This window comes from Dermacentor andersoni, chromosome 9 (genome assembly GCF_023375885.2).
Source record: "Dermacentor andersoni chromosome 9, qqDerAnde1_hic_scaffold, whole genome shotgun sequence".
NCBI lineage: Eukaryota > Metazoa > Arthropoda > Arachnida > Ixodida > Ixodidae > Dermacentor > Dermacentor andersoni.
In genome coordinates, this window is record NC_092822.1 from 7,036,505 (window position 1) to 7,054,862 (window position 18,358).

Sequence of the window (18,358 nt, forward strand, 5' to 3'; positions counted from 1 at the left end):
TGAGTTGCGAATTCAAAAACATTAATGTCCAATTGAACGGCGCTGAGCGTTCCTTCGAGTTCCATAGTTGTATGTGCTGCCTGAGCCAGCAAACAGCAGCAGCCTGCGGCGCCAATGCAGCATTGGCCACTAACGCAGCGATGCCCTCTCCTCTCACACATCTGCCGGTTCCCTTTTAGCCACGCTGCTGAGGCTTGTGCGCTTCGATCCATGATGTCATGCCACCCTGCTCGACTGCGACAGAATCTGATGGAGATGCCCCCGAGTAAGCCGCGGTGATCTTGACATCACGTCGGGCTTGACGGTGGCAGTTTCGGTCCAAGTAGCATGACGTCATAAAGCAGAGTACACAGGCCTGCCATCTAGGAGGCAGCTCTGCTCCGCTGAGGAGCGATCGCGCCGAGAGCGAGGGTGACGTGTAGTCACAGTGATGCCCTCTTTCCTCGTGCAACACCTAGTGCGCTAGCGCAGCAGCAGGTATTCCTTTTCGCCCGCTCTGCTCCATCAAGGCGCAGCTTGTGATGTGGTGTTGCAGCCAAGGGAACCTCGTCAAGGCTCACTCGTGACGTGGCGTTGCAGCCAATGGCAATGCAAGTTTAGGTGCTGTTTTGCTGCTACACACAACAGACGACGGCTTTCTCGCTCAATGGGCCATTTGACACTTTCGCATCAACAAAAGGAACGCATTTTCCTAAGTGCTCATGCGTATGCAAGATATTGCAACCCACATTCTACCACTTGGCCCATCCCCAATCATGTCATATCAAAAATGTCAGTTTCTGTAAGATCATTGAACCAAGCATTGTGCTTGGTAAGCCCTTGGGAGGGAGGACAGTGCTGATCTAATTGTTCAGGTGGATGCCACGAGCGAGACATGAAGCAGGATGTTCCCCTGTATTCTCAACCACATCATTACGTACTTCCCTAATACAAACCTATTTAGTGATTTGAGAGACATGTTAGACAGATAGAATAAGAACAGGCACCAAAAGAGCTGGATTACAACTGCGCGCACATATAGAAGCAACAGCGGAGACAAGGCACCGCTGCTTAAAAAGGAGCGATTGCTTCCCCACTTTTTGACATTACATATAAATATTGCTGGTTCTTTTACTGTAGATACCAGTTCTCAAGTATACTGCTTCAAAAAATAAGGATGGAGAAAACTGCTGTCTCCAACAGTCAAATTGATTATACTATGAATGGAGAAAAAACGTGGTAGAGATTTTGCGCAGCAGACAAAGTATTAAAATGATTTAACCCTGGCATGAGACACGGAGGAGATTTCAAGTGAACACTGAAAACCCTTTCCAAATTCATCACTTTGTGCTTCTCCGGGCTAGCATGCAAGAGCAGCAGCACTTGCCGAGGTGAACTGCCGCCAGTGGACTTTGCTGTAGCACAGGAGAGGCTGCCGGAAGTATTCCTGCAGTGACCAGAACTTGCGGTACAGGTTGTAGTCAACAGGCACGGAACTGTAGTGACACAGAGCACGAGAATGTCTCGCCAATCCAGGCAAAAGCAAGGTGCAGGTCAGCTTAACATAATGTGTGGCACTACATGTTACAAAACCAAAACTTTCTATGACGACTCGAGTGTTTCAGATCCTCCTACCACACATGCATGTTGCATGTTGCCTAAAAACAAAGCAGTAACCTGCACAGCTGTTGCTAGTCAGTTTCTGTCTACTCAAAAAAAGAATCAACTTGACAATTTTTTTTTTATTTGGCTCAACATCTCAAATCACCACACAGGTTATAGCATGATGTGCCATAGTAGAGTGCTTCAGATTAATTTTGTAACATGCACCTAGATCTAAGTATACATGCATTTTTGTACTTTACTGCCACTGAGTAAAGCCACTATGGCTAAGAATCAAATCCAAAACATTATGAGCTTTGAAACACCCACCATGGCCACTAACATATACCACAACATCACAATGCAAACATTGACACTTGAGTAAGTACAAACAAGGCTGACACAAGCCTCCATTACGCTTAGGCATTCCCAATGACCACAAATGCAACATCACCACATCCAGTCCACTGCTAAGAAATGCAAACACGCAGATAATTTCCCAGAAGCACAATTACAGCACACACCTTTTCTTGCCACATTATTTTAATTTTCATTATTTTGTAAAGCATAGCACTGGTAGTTAATTCTAGCAATCAGGTTCCTCGATTAGTGCTAAAAAATTTGCATGTGTATGCATATACTTGTGTGCTTACAGCAGCACATGGTTGCTCTGTTTTATAGAAAGTTCTCACAAGATACATGAATTATAAATATCATCAATTTTTTTTTGTTGTTGTTGTATGTGTGTGTTGTTTTCCGGCACACACAGCTGCCTCTAAATTTTGCCTGGAGCTAGTCCAGTCATTCCCATGATGGGCTACAGCATTGTTGCTACCTACAAGACTGGCTCAGTGCCTACCTTCATGGTTACTTGCCCTCACCTTTAATTATGTCTACTGTTTGCATTTCGAAAAAGAGAGTGCGACAAGGACATATACAAAAGCTGACTTATTTGAAAGTACTCCTGGATTTATATTATACGAGTTCAGAGCTTGGTGAACGGATCATTATTCAGCACATCACACCGTGCAGACAGTGAGATAGGAGGCATGGACAAAATGTGGGCGTGTGCATTCTGTTTGTAGTATATCCTGTTCCATTGTCTGGGCAGTTTGCCATGTCGGTTTTGGGACACGGAAAGACTGCAACATGTGCCTTCTTTAGTCAAACCTGTGTGCACACTCATTCTTGTACGGTAGTCCACACTGGGCACCTGTGTAGGGTGTGGGGTAGTTTACCTGGTCGATCCTTCTTCAGAATCCTCATGGTAAGAACTCTCATCTGAGAGCCCTTTGTAGTCCTCTGAGCTGAACAATGTGATGTTCTCGGCATTGAACTCACTGGCTATGTTCAAACCTGGGAAAGAAGCAAGGCTACATAAGAAACAGGCTTCCTGGCCAGAATATCACAATGCATTCACAGTAAAGCCTTCATGAGCAGACATGATGGTTCTCTTGAAACTACTTGTGCAGCACCTTCAATTTTTTTTTCAATACTTAATTCTCTTTTTATTTTAGCCTCATTATGGCCACATGATGATGGCAATATTTTAGAGCGACCCCCCCCCTCCCCGATAGGTGAAAACATTTACTGCCACAACGACTCGCAACAGCCACAGCAATAAAATGAGGCACTCACTAAGAAGCAAAAGCATTCTAGATGACAGCACTGGAAGTCGTCGGCTGCAGGCCATAATAATATTAGCAGTAAACTGCAATTGCTAAACCGAATGCAATGGTTGCACACCTACCAGAACGTTCCGAAAGAGGAAACAGCTTTGCCAAAAAGACAAGGATCTTTCCACAAAACACCGTGTTCTGTGACCTTGACAGCCTTCGGAGCAAGTCTGCAAACAAATGGAGGAAAAAGAAATGTGCTAATTACTGTGTCCACACTAACGAGAGGATGTTCAGTTTCTTCCATTTTTTTTTTTTTACCCAACTGCTTAGTGTGGTGGCTCAGAGCAATGGGACAACAGGGACAAGTTCAAGAGCATCCATTTAGTGACATCTCAAGATATCGTGAGAAAACCTAGGTAGCGAGAATAATCAGCTGCCCTCCAATGCAGTGGACAGCCTAGGGATGCTGAAATAAACTAGAGTAGGATCTCATTAATACTTTTCTTGTGGGATCGTGGGGAAAAAAATGCATCATCCAGGAAAACTTGGCATTTGATAACACTTGCGAGCACACTACGGATGAGATACCAGATGGTTACTCGTGAGATAAATACACAACCGGTGACAAAATATGCTGGGGCATGGAAGCGGTGGCAAAAAGCACCGCTGTGCTGTCTAGCATTGTACTTATGGTGTCAAGACATCATAGTGCATGTGTGCATCCTTTCATATTGACTACCTTGTCTTTTTCCTCGCTTGCAGCAGCCGAACTAATTCCATGCAGCACTTGGTGCTACGGGTCGCTTTCTTTATCTACCATGTTACGCGCGCAGTTCCGCAGGGCATAGGGAGGCTGAACCTTGCGCTGCTCGCTTTGCAATGACTAGACAGATAACACATTGCCGCGAGGTTTTCCTGCTTTTATTTCTACAATATTATTGTTTATAATTGCTGGCACATGTGTTTGTTACTTCTTATATACCATGCGGGATGCATTGTAGTTGCCCGTAAGACAAGAGCAGATACCTCCGGATGGTCCTGATCACGCGTAATAGTTCTGCACTCAAGACATTTGTTTTTTTCATGCCAACAAAGCAAAAAAAAATTTAAAAATTATATGATGGGGTTTTACATGCCAAAACCACTTTCTGATTATGAGGCGTGCCGTAGTGGAGGACTCCGGAAATTTTGACTATCTGGGGTTCTTTAATGTGCACCTAAATCTAAGTACACGGGTGTTTTCGCATTTCGCCCCCATCGAAATGCGGCCGCCGCGACCAAGATTCGATCCCACAACCTCGTGCTCAGCAGCCCAGCACCATAGCCACTGAGCAACCACGGCGGGTGCCAACAAAGCAGGCACCACTTAAAGCACATAAGAAAAAGACAGTAACCTAAAAAAGTTAGCCTGTGAGTTGCAATCCTGGCATGGACACTCATCTTTAAGTGGTGCGACTAGCTATCACATCATTCCTTTATCTTCGCCCGCTCGCTGTTAGTTTGAGCTTCCTATTGGCCGGGGTAATTTTTCGAAGATATATATGCGTGAAGCGCCGAAAAAGCAGTGTTGCTGCGTGGTTTAGTAAATGGCACCCCGTGTACAAATTAAAGATTGCAGGCTCATCACCAGACTGTTTGTGGAAGGAGTCCCACAGAAAGAGATAAGCCGAAGGACTGGCAGGTCGAAGACATCGGCAAGCAGAATTATATCTGCCTTTCGAGACGAGCGAAGACCAGTGGATGCGAAGCAGTCTGGCCAGTGAAAGGTCACAGAGTATGCTGATGACATACTGATTGTTGCTGCATCTTTCGGGGACCCTTTTCTGACTGCTAAAGAAATCCGTGATGAGTTGTCCCTGGATATTTTCACAGCAACAATACTATGCCGTTTGAAAGAAGCTGAGCTTTCAAATCGTGCTGCTGTGCAAAAGCCTCTCCTCACAGAACGAAAATGCCTACAATGCCTTTACTTTGCACAGAACTATCAGCATTGAGCAAAAGAAGAATGGCGCATTGTCATTTTTAACGATGAGGTCCCGTTCTGCACTCGGTGGGATCAATGACAGTGGGTGCGGCGGCCTTTGAATTCCAAGTAACCACTGCCTTCTCTGCTTGCTTATGCTGGCATGATCTTGATGCTTTGCAAATGCCATAAGCATTCCCCGACCTAACTTTTAAGATTAATTGTCGGGATTATTTGCGTAAAAGTATTTATCTGATAACGTCAATTAAGGACTATGTGAGCACACTGAAAGTATGAAAATTATGCACGAATAACTTCTCAAAAGCAACCACACAAATACAAGTTTTTTTTTTTTTTTTTTGGCAGGACACCATGGTTTAAATATGTGCAACGTGTATTGTAACCTCTATATCCCTTAATTTTGCTACACTACATTCCTAGAACTTTTGCCTGTCCATTCTGCATCTTTTAAAACTACAGATACCTACACTCGCAGCGCATTCTTTCAAGTGGCCGCTGTGCAGTCTCCGTGTGGGGAGCCACAAGCAAGGGTGGACTGCTGGGACTCTTGTCCGTATTGACGGACTGCATCCTACTATGGTTCCCTGCTACAAGACACCATGCTCCCGTACATGCTGGATGTGCCCTTCTCTGACAGCTGCTTCCTGTTGCGGCAGGACAAAAGCCCTGTGCACATGGCATGTTGAGTGACGAAGCTGCTTGAGGACTTGGGCGTACGCACTCTGCCATGGCTTCCAAATGGCGTGGATGCAAATCCTATTGAGAATGTGTGGGCGAGCATGAAGTCTCGCCTGTCCAGGTGGTACTTTTCCAGAGCCACAGCTGACGCACTATGGAACGCCATACATGAAGAGTGGGAAGGCTTTAATGATAACCACGAATATGTGGTCTTCTCGTTATACGACTCCATGCCAAGAAGGATGTCTCAGATTATTTCCACAGATGGTCGCTCCTCTCGCTATTGAGTTATATTAAGTTTGTATAATGAGCGAGGGAGACAGCAGACATAGCCCTAATACCATTTTTTAAATTCCACGTAAAGATTAAGATTGTGTTGATTTCTTCTCGCGTAACACTTTATGTCTGCTGGGTGCCCAAGTTGCTTTGTCTACCATGCTTCATTCATGGCAATAAATTCTTCTATTTCTTCTTTAAATGCGCCGTCATTTTTGGTCTACTCGTTCCTATTTAAGCATCAGCCGGTTCGTCTAAAGCAGCAAAAATAAAAGAAACGAAATAATCCCGAATGTGACATGTGTTCATCGCCGATGCAGGTACGATATCTTATTTATCTAGTCATTGTAAAGCAAGCAGCGCAAAGTTCACCCTCCGTATGCATCGCCGAACTGCACGGATTACGTTGTGGATAAAGAAAGCGGCCTGTAGCGTCAAGCACTGCACATAATCAGTTTGGCCGCTGCAAGCGAAGAAAAAGACAAGGTAGTCGGTATGAGAGGATGCGCATGTGCACTACGATGTCTCGACACCAGAAGTGCAATGCTAGATGGTACAGCGATGCTTTTTACCACCACTCGCATGGCCCGGCTTATTTTGTCACCGACTGCACTCTCTTCTTAATATTTATTAATTTAATTCTTTTAAAGCAATTGTAACTGTGGATCATACTAAATGGAGTTGGAGCTTGCGATTTCAATCTGGCAGTTAAATCTAATGGTCAATAACAGCCTCTCTTCAAGCAACGGCATCTCTTTTTCAGTTTCCATGAAACCATGTGTATCAACATAACTACGCAAGGTATCAAAGGCCACAGTAGCACCCTTGACCATGGTTGTGGGGCCACCACTTCTGCCTAAGTTCATTTCTTCTTTGTTTCGAATGTCGTGAGCCATCTTGCAATCAGAGATGATGTCCCGCACACATTGTGGTTTGCATGTCTGAAAGCCATCAACATAGCATGCGTGTTCTCGATAGGTGGCTTGGGTTCCTATATGTGCCATAGCATCCTCGAACTCCTGCACCTACTGCCCTGCAGGGTAACCACTTTTAACAGCGACATGGGCAGCTAACATTGCTGCTGACGACAATGATGCAGTGGTGGTGTGCCATAGGAGATTTCACATGCAGCAACCAAAAAAAAAGAATGTAACAGAAAGCTAATAGACAAGTCTCTGTGGCAACTAAATGGGACTGGCATTTCAGAGTGTAAAAGCCTGAAAAATGCAAAAAATACAAACATATCAATCAGGTTCCATGATAATTCACTCTTTGAAACATGGTGATTATCATAGATGACCGTCATTTTATAATTCTTTCGCTATGTCAGCTATTAGCTTTGCTTCCTCATTATGAGCTGGCACTATTTCTCAATATTATTGTTTTTAATTTCAGGCAGCAAAAGTTCTGCAGCACAGGATTACAGGGAGAATACAGAAGCAATACAATGACACTGCAGGAGTCATACCATTGCATGTCCTTAGCAGCTGGTTCTTGCAACACTTGAAGAATAGATCCTGTAAATGAGAAATCAGGAATGCTGACACTCGTACATACACAGTGCAGCGAGAATGAAAACATTTTCGCCGTTTTAGAAGAAATGAGATGTTGCAACTGTAGTGCAGGTGAACACAGAAGTCACAGGCACAACTCTGCAAGAGGGGTGCCATCACCCACACAACGCCTGAATGAATTTGAGCTTGATTCCGCATACCTATCATGGAATGCATGTCGGGGCTAAGTTTAACCTAAATGAACCAGACGATTTGCAAGAAAATTATAGGGCCAATCCAAATTAGAGTTGACTATCCCATAAATAAAAAACATCAATGCAGCTTATAATGTACAGACCTTACTTGATACTTAGCATTCAATAGCTGTCGCTATCTATACACTGCCCTGCATCAACAAAACCCCTGTTACAAGATATTCCTATTTGGTAAAACAGATTTTTAGAATTTGGGCAGGATCAACTGTAGTTGATGTTGTAAGGAATTGTAGAGAAATGTTGTATGAATAATATAAATGTTGAGTATTGAATGCTTATGTAGAGATTGTATGTTGTAGTGTTTATAATGAGAAAGACAGAATGTTTGTAATGGCAAGATATGAAATAGAAGGCACCCTGCAGCACAGTGGCACGTGCCCAGTGGCCCACACATTCAGCAAACTGTGCCCCAGCGATGCAAGTGCTCGGGCGGAATGCCACCAAGTAGGAAATAACGTATTAAAATTAGGAGGTTATACACTCACCTAAGATCTTTCACTCCTTGATTCACAGTGTTGCAACAGCCATGAGACCTCTTAAGAAACAGCACGATTAAAATAAATGCCATCCCCTTAGCTGGTGAGCGTTTTCTGCAGGGTGCACTGTTTTGAACATACATCATCATCATCAGCCTGGATACGCCCACTGCAGGGCAAAGGCCTCTCCCATACTTCTCCAACTACCCCGGTCATGTATTAATTGTGGCCATGTTGTCCCTGCAAACTTCTTAATCTCGTCCGCCCACCTAACTTTCTGCCGTCCTCTGCTATGCTTCCCTTCCATTGGAATCCATGCTGTATCTCTTAATGACCATCGGTTATCTTCCCTCCTCATTACGTGTCCTGCCCATGCCCATTTCTTTTTCTTGATTTCAACTAAGATATCATTAACTCGCGTTTGTTCGCTCACCCAATCTGCTCTTTTCTTATCCCTTAACGTTACATCTATCATTCTTCTTTCCATAGCTCGTTGCGTCGTCCTCAATTTAAGTACTAGAACTCTTTTCGTAATCCTCCAGGTTTCTGCCCCGTACGTGAGTACTGGTAAGACACAGCTGTTATAAACTTTTCTCTTGAGGGATAATGGCAACCTGCTGTTCATGATCTGAGAATGCCTGCCAAACGCACCCCAGCCCATTCTTATTCTTCTGATTATTTCAGTCTCATGATCCGGATCCGCAGTCACTACCTGTCCTAAGTAGATGTATTCCCTTACCACTTCCAGTGCCTCGCTACCTATTGTAAATTGCTGTTCTCTTCCGAGACTGTTAAACATTGCTTTAGTTTACTGCAGATAAATTTTTAGACCCGCTCTTCTGCTTTGCCTCTCCAAGTCAGTGAGCATGCATTGCAATTGGTCCCCTGAGTTACTAAGGTATTTTCCATTAACTTTTATCCCCAATTCTTCCCAATCCAGGTCTCTGAATACCTCCTCTAAGAATGCTGTGAATAGCATTGGAGAGATCGTATCTCCCTGCCTGACGCCCTTGTTTATTGGGATTTTGTTGCTTTCTTTATGGAGGACTACGGTGGCTGTGGAGCCGCTATAGATATCTTTCAGTATTTTTACATACGGCTCGTCTACACCCTGATTCCGCAGTGCCTCCATGACTGCTGAGGTTTCGACTGAATCAAACGCTTTCTCGTAATCAATGAAAGCTATATATAAAGGTTGGTTATATTCCGCACATTTTTCTATCACCTGATTGATAGTGTGAATATGGTCTATTGTTGAGTAGCCTTTACGGAATCCTGCCTGGTCCTTTGGTTGACGGAAGTCTAAGGTGTTCCTGATTCTATTTGCAATTACTTTAGTAAATACTTTGTAGGCAACGAACAGTAAACTGATCGGTCTATAATTTTTCAAGCCTTTGGCGTCCCCTTTCTTATGGATTAGGATTATGTTAGCGTTTTTCCAAGATTCGGGTACGCTCGAAGTCATGAGGCATTGTGTATACAGAGTGGCCAGTTTCTCTAGAACAATCCAGTCCTCAATCTAGAACAATCCAGTCCTCAATTAACAGTGCAATGTACACAAAAAAACAAAGAGAGACTGAGAGAAAAGAAAAAGCTCAAATTTAATGCCAGCAGATGACAGACAGTGCTGGGTCCCTTTTTTTTTTACTTCTCTACGGCACTGTGAGCTATATGTTATTACATCTTGTGAATTTAAAACATTTTATGATTCATTTCTGGCAACATCCTTAATTCAGAGGGGGTGCAATATGCAAAAACACTCATGTACTTAGGTTTCAGTGTACATTAGAAAACCCCATGTGGTAAGAATTAATCCGGGATTTTCCACCGCAGCGTGCCCCATAACCTACTGACTGTGCTGTTTCAAGACATTAAACCCCACAATTTTCGAACTCACATTATCCTCAAGCTGACTGCATGTTATGGCCAAGGGCCACATGCATCCTCATGTGCTCAACAGACTCTTAAGCGTCTCAACCATATCTGCTGTCATATTTACACTACTATATCATTGTTTAGGACGACAGAAAGCCGAGCCAGTTAGTAAGGATTCATTAAGCAAAACAGGTGTGAGGCGTGCAGACAGGACACAAGAGTAGAGAAGAGTGTTCGTGTTGTCCACTTCTCTACTCTTGTGTCCTGTCTGCACGCCTCACCCCTGTTTTGCATAATATATCATTGTTGCAGAGATGTTGAGAGAAAAATGCAATGCTGCTTAACCTCTTTCCAGATGCTGACTTTATCTTCAACAAGGCTGAAAAACTCCTCACTCTCGTTGAGGGGCAGGCTATCGAAGACATCACACAGCAGGAGCACGGGCAGGCTGCCCGAGCAGAGGTCGGCTGCGCCCAGATGAAATTCAGCATTCAGAAAAATGTAATGTTTGTTAGTCGGGGTGTGTAAGCACTAAGTTTATAATATGCATTGGACATGTCTACTTCAAGATGTTTGATCCCAGTATAATGGGCTAGCACAATTATTGAATCCTGTTCACCACTGAGGATGGCTTATGAATATGGTCCATCAGCTTATTCAAACACCTGTTCAATACTAGCTTGAAAGTGGGCTCACCTTTGCTTTTTGTTCACTAACAACCTGCCTCTGGTCAACAGGCTCCTAAACACCAACGTATGTATTAATGAAATAAAACAAATTGCTTTTCAACATCATTTTTCTTTTTACTTGTTTTTCTACTTGTAAAGTAAAAAAAATATTCTGTATTTGATACTATCCTTCACACCTGTACTTTTCTCATATGTGTATTGAATATTTCAAGTTTTCAGTATTTGAATAGCTTTACCAGTTACCAAAAATTTCTGTGTTTTCATTCAGTTGTGAAAGGCATCATTCCTCCAAGGATTTCTGGTGTTCAACCAGGCAAATGCTGCATAAATTGCAAAGTTGGAGATTGTGGGTGCATCGAGTGGAGGAACAGCTTTTCTTTTCATTGTCCATGGGTTATCGATGCTCAAGCATCAAAACTGCCAGCATTCGTGTGTTTGGCAGGGATCCACCACCTGCCGACTCATTCAGCAATTCTCACTCTCTTCACTATTGAGGCAGCACAATGAGACAAAATTCTGCATGTTGCAGAGAGCTTACATTCCCTTGCCAGGGTGATGGAGAGGTCAATCAGGTGATTGGCTGTGTCCTTGTTCAATCCCATACGCTGAAATGAGTTGGAAAGTGGTAGAATCCATTGGTGACAATTTATTTACTTATGTACTTCAACACAAACGGCTGGGAAAGTGATTACACATGGGAAAATCTTAGAAATATACACGAGGTACATAAGAAAATATATACAGTTGGCACAGGCAATATAGAAAATACAAGGATAACATGAAAAACATTCACCATACCCTGTATCATGCAAGCGACACCGATGTTTCACTGCCTGAATTCATATACCACTGTTGAGCCTATCACACAATGAATGAATGAAAAAAAACAAGGCACCAAAACACTAGACTATGTGAAAAGGTACACTGGCAGCCAGAAAATGCGAAACATATGCTCAGCTTTGAGTGGGTGAAGAACAAAAACAGCTGCATTAATTACAGTAGCACACAATGCCTACATTGCCCTGTGAACCTGTGCCCGATTAACATGAGAGAAGAAAAAGATTCACTTGCCAGGAGGACTGAGAGAATCTTCTTCGAGGCCAAGTCGACAGCCTGCCGCCGATTGTCTCTGCATGAAACAATAAAGGCAGTGTGTCCCCTTGTTCCAAGTGCAATCACAAGACAGGGTGAAAGGTTGTGTTACTGCTAGCCGATCACTAAGTGCAAGGGCAAGTGCAGCGGTGGCGTAGAGGTAGAGCACCCGCCTCACGTGCAAGAGGTCCGTGGTTCGAATCCCGGTGCCGCGCAATTTTCCACCGGATTAAAAAAAAAAAAAAAACAATCCGCGTGTTGATAAAATTGCATAAACAGGCCTGGAGTGCGGCCTGATCCCGGTGACCAGAACCGGTAACGCACTCCCTCACTAGAGCAGGATTGGCCACCCTGGTGCAGTACTTGGCCACAACCTCCTATATGAACACAACAATCAAACCCCGGCTCTCAGTCCCCAGCAGCTGCGAAGCAACTGACCACGGCGGCGGTTAGACCTGCGACGCTGCAGAGGGTGCTAAGAATCCCTGGCTCCGGACAGGCCGCCATTGGAATATGAACCTGGCAACGTTTAACGCTAGAATGTTATCTAGTGAGGCGAGTCTAGCAGTGCTATTGGAGGAATTAGAGGGCAGTAAATGGGATATAATAGGGCTCAGTGAAGTGAGGAGGCCAAAAGAAGCATATACAGTGCTAAAAAGCGGGCACGTCCTGTGCTACCGGGGCTTAGCGGAGAGATGAGAACTAGGAGTCAGATTCCTGATTAATAAGAACATAGCTGGTAACATACAGGAATTCTATAGCATTAACGAGAGGGTGGCATGTCTTGTTGTGAAACCTAATAAGAGGTACAAAATGAAGGTTGTACAGGTCTACGCCCCTACATCCAGTCATGATGACCAGGAAGTCGAAAGCTTCTATGAAGACGTGGAATCGGCGATGGGTAAAGTCAAAACAAGATACAGTATACTGATGGGCGACTTCAATGCCAAGGTAGGCAAGAAGCAGGCTGGAGACAAGGCAGTGGGGGAATATGGCATAGGCACTAGGAATAGCAGTGGAGAGTTATTAGTAGAGATTGCGGAACAGAATAATATGCGGATAATGAATACCTTCTTCCGCAAGCGAGATAGCCGAAAGTGGACATGGAGGAGCCCGAACGGCGAGACTAGAAATGAAATAGACCTCATACTCTGCGCTAACCCTGGCATCATACAAGATGTGGACGTGCTCAGCAAGGTCCGCTGCAGTGACCATAGGATGGTAAGAACTCGAATTAGCCTAGACCTGAGGAGGGAACGGAAGCAACTGGTACATAAGAAGTCAATCAATGAGTTAGCGGTAAGAGGGAAAATAGAGGAATTCCAGATCAAGCTACAGAACAGGTATTCGGCTTTGTCTCAGGAAGAGGACCTTAGTGTTGAAGCAATGAACGACAATCTTGTGGGCATCATTAGGGAGTGTGCAATAGAAGTCGGTGGTAACTCCGTTAGACAGGATACCAGTAAGCTATCGCAGGAGACGAAAGATCTGATCAAGAGACGCTAATGTATGAAAGCCTCTAACCCTACAGCTAGAATAGAACTGGCAGAACTTTCGAAGTTAATCAACAAGCGTAAGACAGCTGACATAAGGAAGTATAATATGGACAGAATTGAACATGCTCTCAGGAATGGAGGAAGCCTAAAAGCAGTGAAGAAGAAACTAGGAATTGGCAAGAATCAGATGTATGCGTTAAGAGACAAAGCCGGCAATATCATTACTAATATGGATGAGATAGTTCAAGTGGCTGAGGAGTTCTATAGAGATTTATACAGTACCAGTGGCACCCACGACGATAATAGAAGAGAGAATAGTCTAGAGGAATTCGAAATCCCACAGGTAACACCGGAAGAAGTGAAGAAAGCCTTGGGAGCTATGCAAAGGGGGAAGGCAGCTGGGGAGGATCAGGTAACAGCAGATTTGTTGAAGGATGGTGGGCAGATTGTTCTAGAGAAACTGGCCACCCTGTATACGCAATGCCTCAGGACTTCGAGCGTACCGGAATCTTGGAAAAACACTAATATAATCCTAATCCATAAGAAAGGGGACGCCAATGACTTGAAAAATTATAGACCGATCAGTTTACTGTCCGTTGTCTACAAAGTATTTACTAAGGTAATTGCAAATAGAATCAGGAACACCTTAGACTTCCGTCAACCAAAGGACCAGGCAGGATTCCATAAAGGCTACTCAACAATAGACCATATTCACACTATCAATCAGGTGATAGAAAAATGTGCAGAATATAACCAACCTTTATATATAGCTTTCATTCATTATGAGAAAGCGTTTGATTCAGTCGAAACCTCCACAATCATGGAGGCATTGCGAAATCAGGGTGTAGACAAGCCGTATGTAAAAATACTGAAAGATATCTATAGCGGCTCCACAGCCACCGTAGTCCTCCATAAAGAAAGCAACAAAATCTCAATAAAGAAAGGCGTCAGGCAGGTAGATACGATCTCTCCGATGCTATTCACAGCGTGTTTACAGGAGGTATTCAGAGACCTGGATTGGGAATAATTGGGGATAAGAGTTAATGGAGAATACCTTAGTAACTTGCGATTCGCTGATGATATTGCCTTGCTTAGTAACTCAGGGGACCAACTGCAATGCATGCTCACTGACCTGGAGAGGCAAAGCCGAAGGGTGGGTCTAAAAATTAATCTGCAAAAACTAAAGTAATGTTTAACAGTCTCGGAAGGGAACAGCAGTTTACAATAGGTAGTGAGGCACTGGAAGTGGTAAGGGAATACATCTACTTAGGACAGGTAGTGACTGCGGATCCGGATCATGAGACTGAAATAATCAGAAGAATAAGAATGGGCTGGGGTGCGTTTGGCAGGCATTCTCAGATCATGAACAGCAGGTTGCCATTATCCCTCAAGAGAAAAGTTTATAACAGCTGTGTCTTACCAGTACTCACGTACGGGGCAGAAACCTGGAGGATTACGAAAAGAGTTCTACTTAAATTGAGGACGACGCAACGAGCTATGGAAAGAAGAATGATAGATGTAACGTTAAGGGATAAGAAAAGAGCAGATTGGGTGAGCGAACAAACGCGTGTTAATGATATCTTAGCTGAAATCAAGAAAAAGAAATGGGCATGGGCAGGACACGTAATGAGGAGGGAAGATAACCGATGGTCATTAAGAGTTATGGAATGGATTCCAAGGGAAGGAAAGCGTAGCAGAGGGCGGCAGAAAGTTAGGTGGGCGGATGAGATTAAGAAGTTTGCAGGGACAACATGGCCACAATTAGTACATTACCGGGGTAGTTGGAGAAGTATGGGAGAGGCCTTTGCCCTGCAGTGGGCATAACCAGGCTGATGATGATGATGATGATGATCACTAAGTGGAGGGCGCATTAGAACGCAGGCCCTCACTAATTGCAAAAGTCGGTGCCAAATGATGACCTCGCCTTACTGCAGCATCACAGATGTCAAGGACACAACTCCTCCTAAGAAGTTCCTAGTGTTACCGGCCACCACCACGTGTACACTTCGAATGTAAGCAAAGGGACTCCTTACATCCATTCAAAGCAACAACGAAGTAGACCCCACTTACATTTCTTGTATTGCGATCGATCGTATGCCCTGTACGACATTTTCGATGGCCAACTCGCCCTCCACATAGCGTTTGATGAGTTTCTGAAAAAGAAAGGAGGGAGGGGGGATAATTAAGGCAGTGTCTATTCTCCCGGCAGCCGGGAGAATTTCTGAAACGAATTTCTGCCGGCACTCACCTCCTATTGGCTATCGGAATGCTAGGCTAGGTTAGGTTAGGTTAGGTTAGGGCACACCTGCTGGAAGTTTGTCACGTTAATTCCGAGCGCCAATAGGGGGCGAGTGCTGGGAGAAATTCCGTTTCAGAAATTCTCCCGGCTGCCCATAATTAAATTACACACTTCAAACTTTCGGTGCACATCAGCCACATTTTCTACAAATATAAATTGTTGCAACACTGATTCTCTCCAGGCAGCAGGGAAGCCTTGTAAGCGTTTCATTCAACGCCTCTAAACAGGGGCAGTTAATGAAAGCAAAGGCAGCGTATGACAGTGTTTAAGTTAAAAGCGTGCTCAGATTTTGTTTTTGCTCACAACAGTACACTGACATAAAGAAAGGCGGCGGCACGCCGGTAAGACGGGAAGGTTCGCACCGAGTAAAGCCTTTCGCCTCTGCACGCTGCTAGAGGACATGCATGTGTGCCGATGATCATCTTTCCAACTGTCCGCTTGTTGTTGTTGCCAAGCCAACATGTGGTCCGTACCACCTCTACCCTCGTTCACTCGCGTGCCGCACTCCTTCACCATCTTCGTCTTCACTAAAGCTAAGTTAAGCAAAAGTATAAAATCAGTACATGTCTTATTTCGTGTAGTCAATGCAAGATTACATAAGTGAGCTCGTTCTCAGGAGATGAGACAGCTTACGACACACGCAAAATAGTCTGAAATGCGATGTGATTGAAAGCATCACGGAAATCAACGACCGTGCGTTCACTTACTTCAATCTTTCTGATTATGTGCGCGAAAGGACCCGTGTCGGATCCAGAATCATCCATCCTTACTATGTGCGAAAGCTACTATGCATGCATTTATCAAATCTGATTTGTAGGATGGCAGGCTTCTGGTGCAAACACCGTAAATAGAGTACTGCTGTAGCTTCGCCGGCTCCACACAAACCACACAAACAACAGACAGCTACTACAAAAGACGTGAAAAGGCAGATGTCTAAATAAAGCCGGCCAACGCCTCGAGCCAACACTAGCCAACACAAACTTTGCATGAAGCGGAACTCGCCATGAACATCCATTGGAACTATGAGAAATAATGAGAAGGTATGAGACAATTCCTATTCGACAATATTGGAAAAGCCGAGCGTATTTGGCAGTTCACAATATTTAAAATTTAGCAACTCGCACTGTATCCTAACCACCTCCTGGCAAAGCTGAAAACTCGAAGCGCTGCATAGTTGCACTAAGTACGAACTAACGGCGTAAATTTTAAAACGATTTAGTAAAGTTTAGTGGAAATTTCAGTGAACAAAAGCCTAGCGCACATTGAGTCTGATCTGCCCGTGTTGTTGTTTATATTGACGTGCTCCTGAGCATGTCAGTAAAGCAATGCAAAAATGAGTCATGCAGCTGGCTCATTTTCTTGCACTTAAATTATCGTCATACACCGTGCTCAAAGCAGGCTCATATGCCCAAGCTGTTTGCTTGGGCGTGTACCTCAGCGTGTGTGCCAAGTTGGTTAATTCATTTGTGTGTGCCAAGGTCCTTTTTAAAAAATTATAAATTATGGGCTTTTACGTACCGAAACCACGATATGATTATGAGGCACGACGTAGTGGGTGACTTCGAAAATTTGGACCACCTGGGATTCTTTAACGCACACCTAAATGTAAGTACACGGGTGTTTTCAGATTTCGTCCCCATCGAAATGCGGCCGCCGTGGCAGGGATTCGATACCGTAAGCAACCACGGCGGGTCAAGGTTCATAGATGATCTCTTGGGTCGGTATTCAGCTGACAGTCCAAAATCTATACGTGCCAATTGGAAGACACTGCCACTGGGGCGGATTGCAGGCCACGCGTGTCGGCATGCTTTCATTTAATTTCCCTTCATAGCGCAAGGCGCCCGTTCCTGCGGCGAGCGTCGGCTTTTTCCCTCGTAACCGAGCGAACGAACGCAGCGAAGGATATGAAACTACGTGAAAGCGAACGCGGAGCGCAGAGGGAGATGAAAGAGTGATAGCGAAGAGAGCACGAGGAAGATAGCGGAGGAGGAGGGTATGACGGAAGTGTGAGCTTTGAGGCGACGATGGGAGATGGCGCCAAAGTAGCGCGCCTCGTCTAAGCAAAGAGCTGCTTGAGCGGATGTCTGTCTGCGGCGTCTGCTGTGAATCGTGCCCACGCGTCACCCACGCTCCGCCTCTCGCGAACTCCCGATTAGCGAAGCAGTCGCGCCACCTATCGCTCCGTTTGCAACGTGCCACACGAGACAGATTGTCCGCGCCAGCCAATATATCGTGAAATGAAAACACGTATACAGCTGCGCTCAGATTTCGCATTAGGAGGAATTGTAATCGTCGGTGATTTTTCTTTCTTTTTCCACACCGGAGTTGTTAGTTACAACTAAGCTATTACTTAGAAGGAATTGGTTCGGACACCGACCGAAATGGTTTAAATATATATTTACGTTTCGGCTCCTCCGCGGGAGTCTTGTTCACAATAGCGGCAGCGCTTGCGCCCTCTCTATGTGCGGTGACATTTCTCTTTCGTGTTGGTCATTTACAGCATTTGCAGAAAACTACTTATACAA

At 44.5% G+C, this 18,358-nt stretch overlaps 2 protein-coding genes across 3 annotated transcripts in view; one reads left to right on the top strand and one right to left on the bottom strand.

The window, feature by feature from the left end:
* Positions 1 to 16,747, bottom strand: part of Hpr1 (THO complex 1-like protein Hpr1) — a 66,056-nt gene extending 49,309 nt beyond the window's left edge. Inside the window, exons 1-9 of one of the 2 annotated variants that reach the window (XM_055068455.2) lie at positions 16,541 to 16,747; positions 15,605 to 15,687; positions 12,018 to 12,075; positions 11,485 to 11,551; positions 10,603 to 10,724; positions 7,607 to 7,655; positions 3,332 to 3,427; positions 2,820 to 2,937; positions 1,367 to 1,475 (exon numbers count right to left, since the gene is read on the bottom strand). In XM_055068455.2, coding sequence (XP_054924430.1) covers positions 1,367 to 1,475; positions 2,820 to 2,937; positions 3,332 to 3,427; positions 7,607 to 7,655; positions 10,603 to 10,724; positions 11,485 to 11,551; positions 12,018 to 12,075; positions 15,605 to 15,687; positions 16,541 to 16,597 — 759 coding nt within the window. In that variant the 5' untranslated portion in view covers positions 16,598 to 16,747. Of the gene's footprint in view, positions 1 to 1,366; positions 1,476 to 2,819; positions 2,938 to 3,331; positions 3,428 to 7,606; positions 7,656 to 10,602; positions 10,725 to 11,484; positions 11,552 to 12,017; positions 12,076 to 15,604; positions 15,688 to 16,195; positions 16,298 to 16,540 lie in introns of those variants that run through there. The other variant, XM_050174646.3, reaches the window with a different exon arrangement.
* Positions 16,748 to 16,824: 77 nt separating this feature from the next.
* AcCoAS (acetyl coenzyme A synthase) overlaps positions 16,825 to 18,358 on the top strand; it is a 96,627-nt gene continuing 95,093 nt past the window's right edge. The window contains exon 1 of the mRNA XM_055068456.2: positions 16,825 to 16,873. Coding sequence (XP_054924431.1) covers positions 16,866 to 16,873 — 8 coding nt within the window. The 5' untranslated portion in view covers positions 16,825 to 16,865. The remainder of the gene's footprint in view (positions 16,874 to 18,358) is intronic.